Source organism: Hipposideros armiger, unplaced genomic scaffold (assembly GCF_001890085.2).
Source record: "Hipposideros armiger isolate ML-2016 unplaced genomic scaffold, ASM189008v1 scaffold_37, whole genome shotgun sequence".
Taxonomy (NCBI): Eukaryota; Metazoa; Chordata; class Mammalia; order Chiroptera; family Hipposideridae; genus Hipposideros; species Hipposideros armiger.
The window spans coordinates 4,519,227-4,520,074 of NW_017731387.1; the positions used below are offsets into that span (position 1 = coordinate 4,519,227).

Sequence of the window (848 nt, forward strand, 5' to 3'; positions counted from 1 at the left end):
CAGGTGACCTGGGCCTCTCTGAACCTTGGTGGTGCAGGTGATGATAGCACCTGCTCCCCCCACAGGTGAGTAGGGAGGACTAAAGGCACACAGGAGGTGTTTGCAAAGCTCAGATGTCGTCAGCAGGCAAGCGAGTCTGTGGAGCAAAGAGCCCGTGGGTGGGCCAGCTGGGAGGCAGCGTGTGCTTTCCGTCTGCGGCTGCCCTCCCTCTGCCGTCTGCAGCCCTGTGGGGCCGGAGTGTCCTGCTAAGTGGCCACCTCCCAGACCCTGCAGAAGGAGGGGGCCTGGTACACAGCTGCGGCCTCCGTGCCCCCCTGCACACCTCCTTGCTTACCTCCCTGGTGTTGTGGAGGCATTTGGCCTCGATGTCGTATCTCTCCTCATCCACCATCTCCACCTTGGCGTGCAGGTCCCGGCACAGGTCCTGGGGGGCAGCAATGAAGAGGAGGGGGGACCCTGGGCCTCCAGCCTCCCTCTCTGCCTCCGGGCCAGGCCCTGAGCCCTCTCCTCTTTGTGGGACCTGAGCTCTGAAGAGCAGCAGACAAGCCCCTCCCTGCACCCTGGCTGCTGGCAGCTCCGCGTCTAAGCCCCGGTGTCTTCCTTTCTGAGTGTTTTTGTTTTCTTTAAAAAGTTGTCTTGTGGCAAAAATAATATAAGTTAATTATAGAAAATTTGAAAATGATGCATTAAACGAAACCATTAAAATAAAAATAACCAGTGATACCACAGGGAGGTAACCACTGGTGACATGGTGGCGTGTCCTGGCATTTGAACAGTTATCAGTGTTTTAAAACATGAAAGGCCCCTCTGTAGGGAAGGACAGGCAAGTCTTTGGAGACCCGGGGTGT

At 56.5% G+C, this 848-nt stretch overlaps 1 protein-coding gene across 2 annotated transcripts in view; it reads right to left on the reverse strand.

Annotated features, from left to right (window-relative positions):
• The window catches only part of TNNI1 (troponin I1, slow skeletal type), a 17,384-nt gene that overhangs the window by 2,596 nt on the left and 13,940 nt on the right, over positions 1-848 (reverse strand). For both annotated transcript variants that reach the window (XM_019637982.1, XM_019637981.1), the window contains exon 5: positions 335-424. In XM_019637982.1, coding sequence (XP_019493527.1) covers positions 335-424 — 90 coding nt within the window. The remainder of the gene's footprint in view (positions 1-334; positions 425-848) is intronic.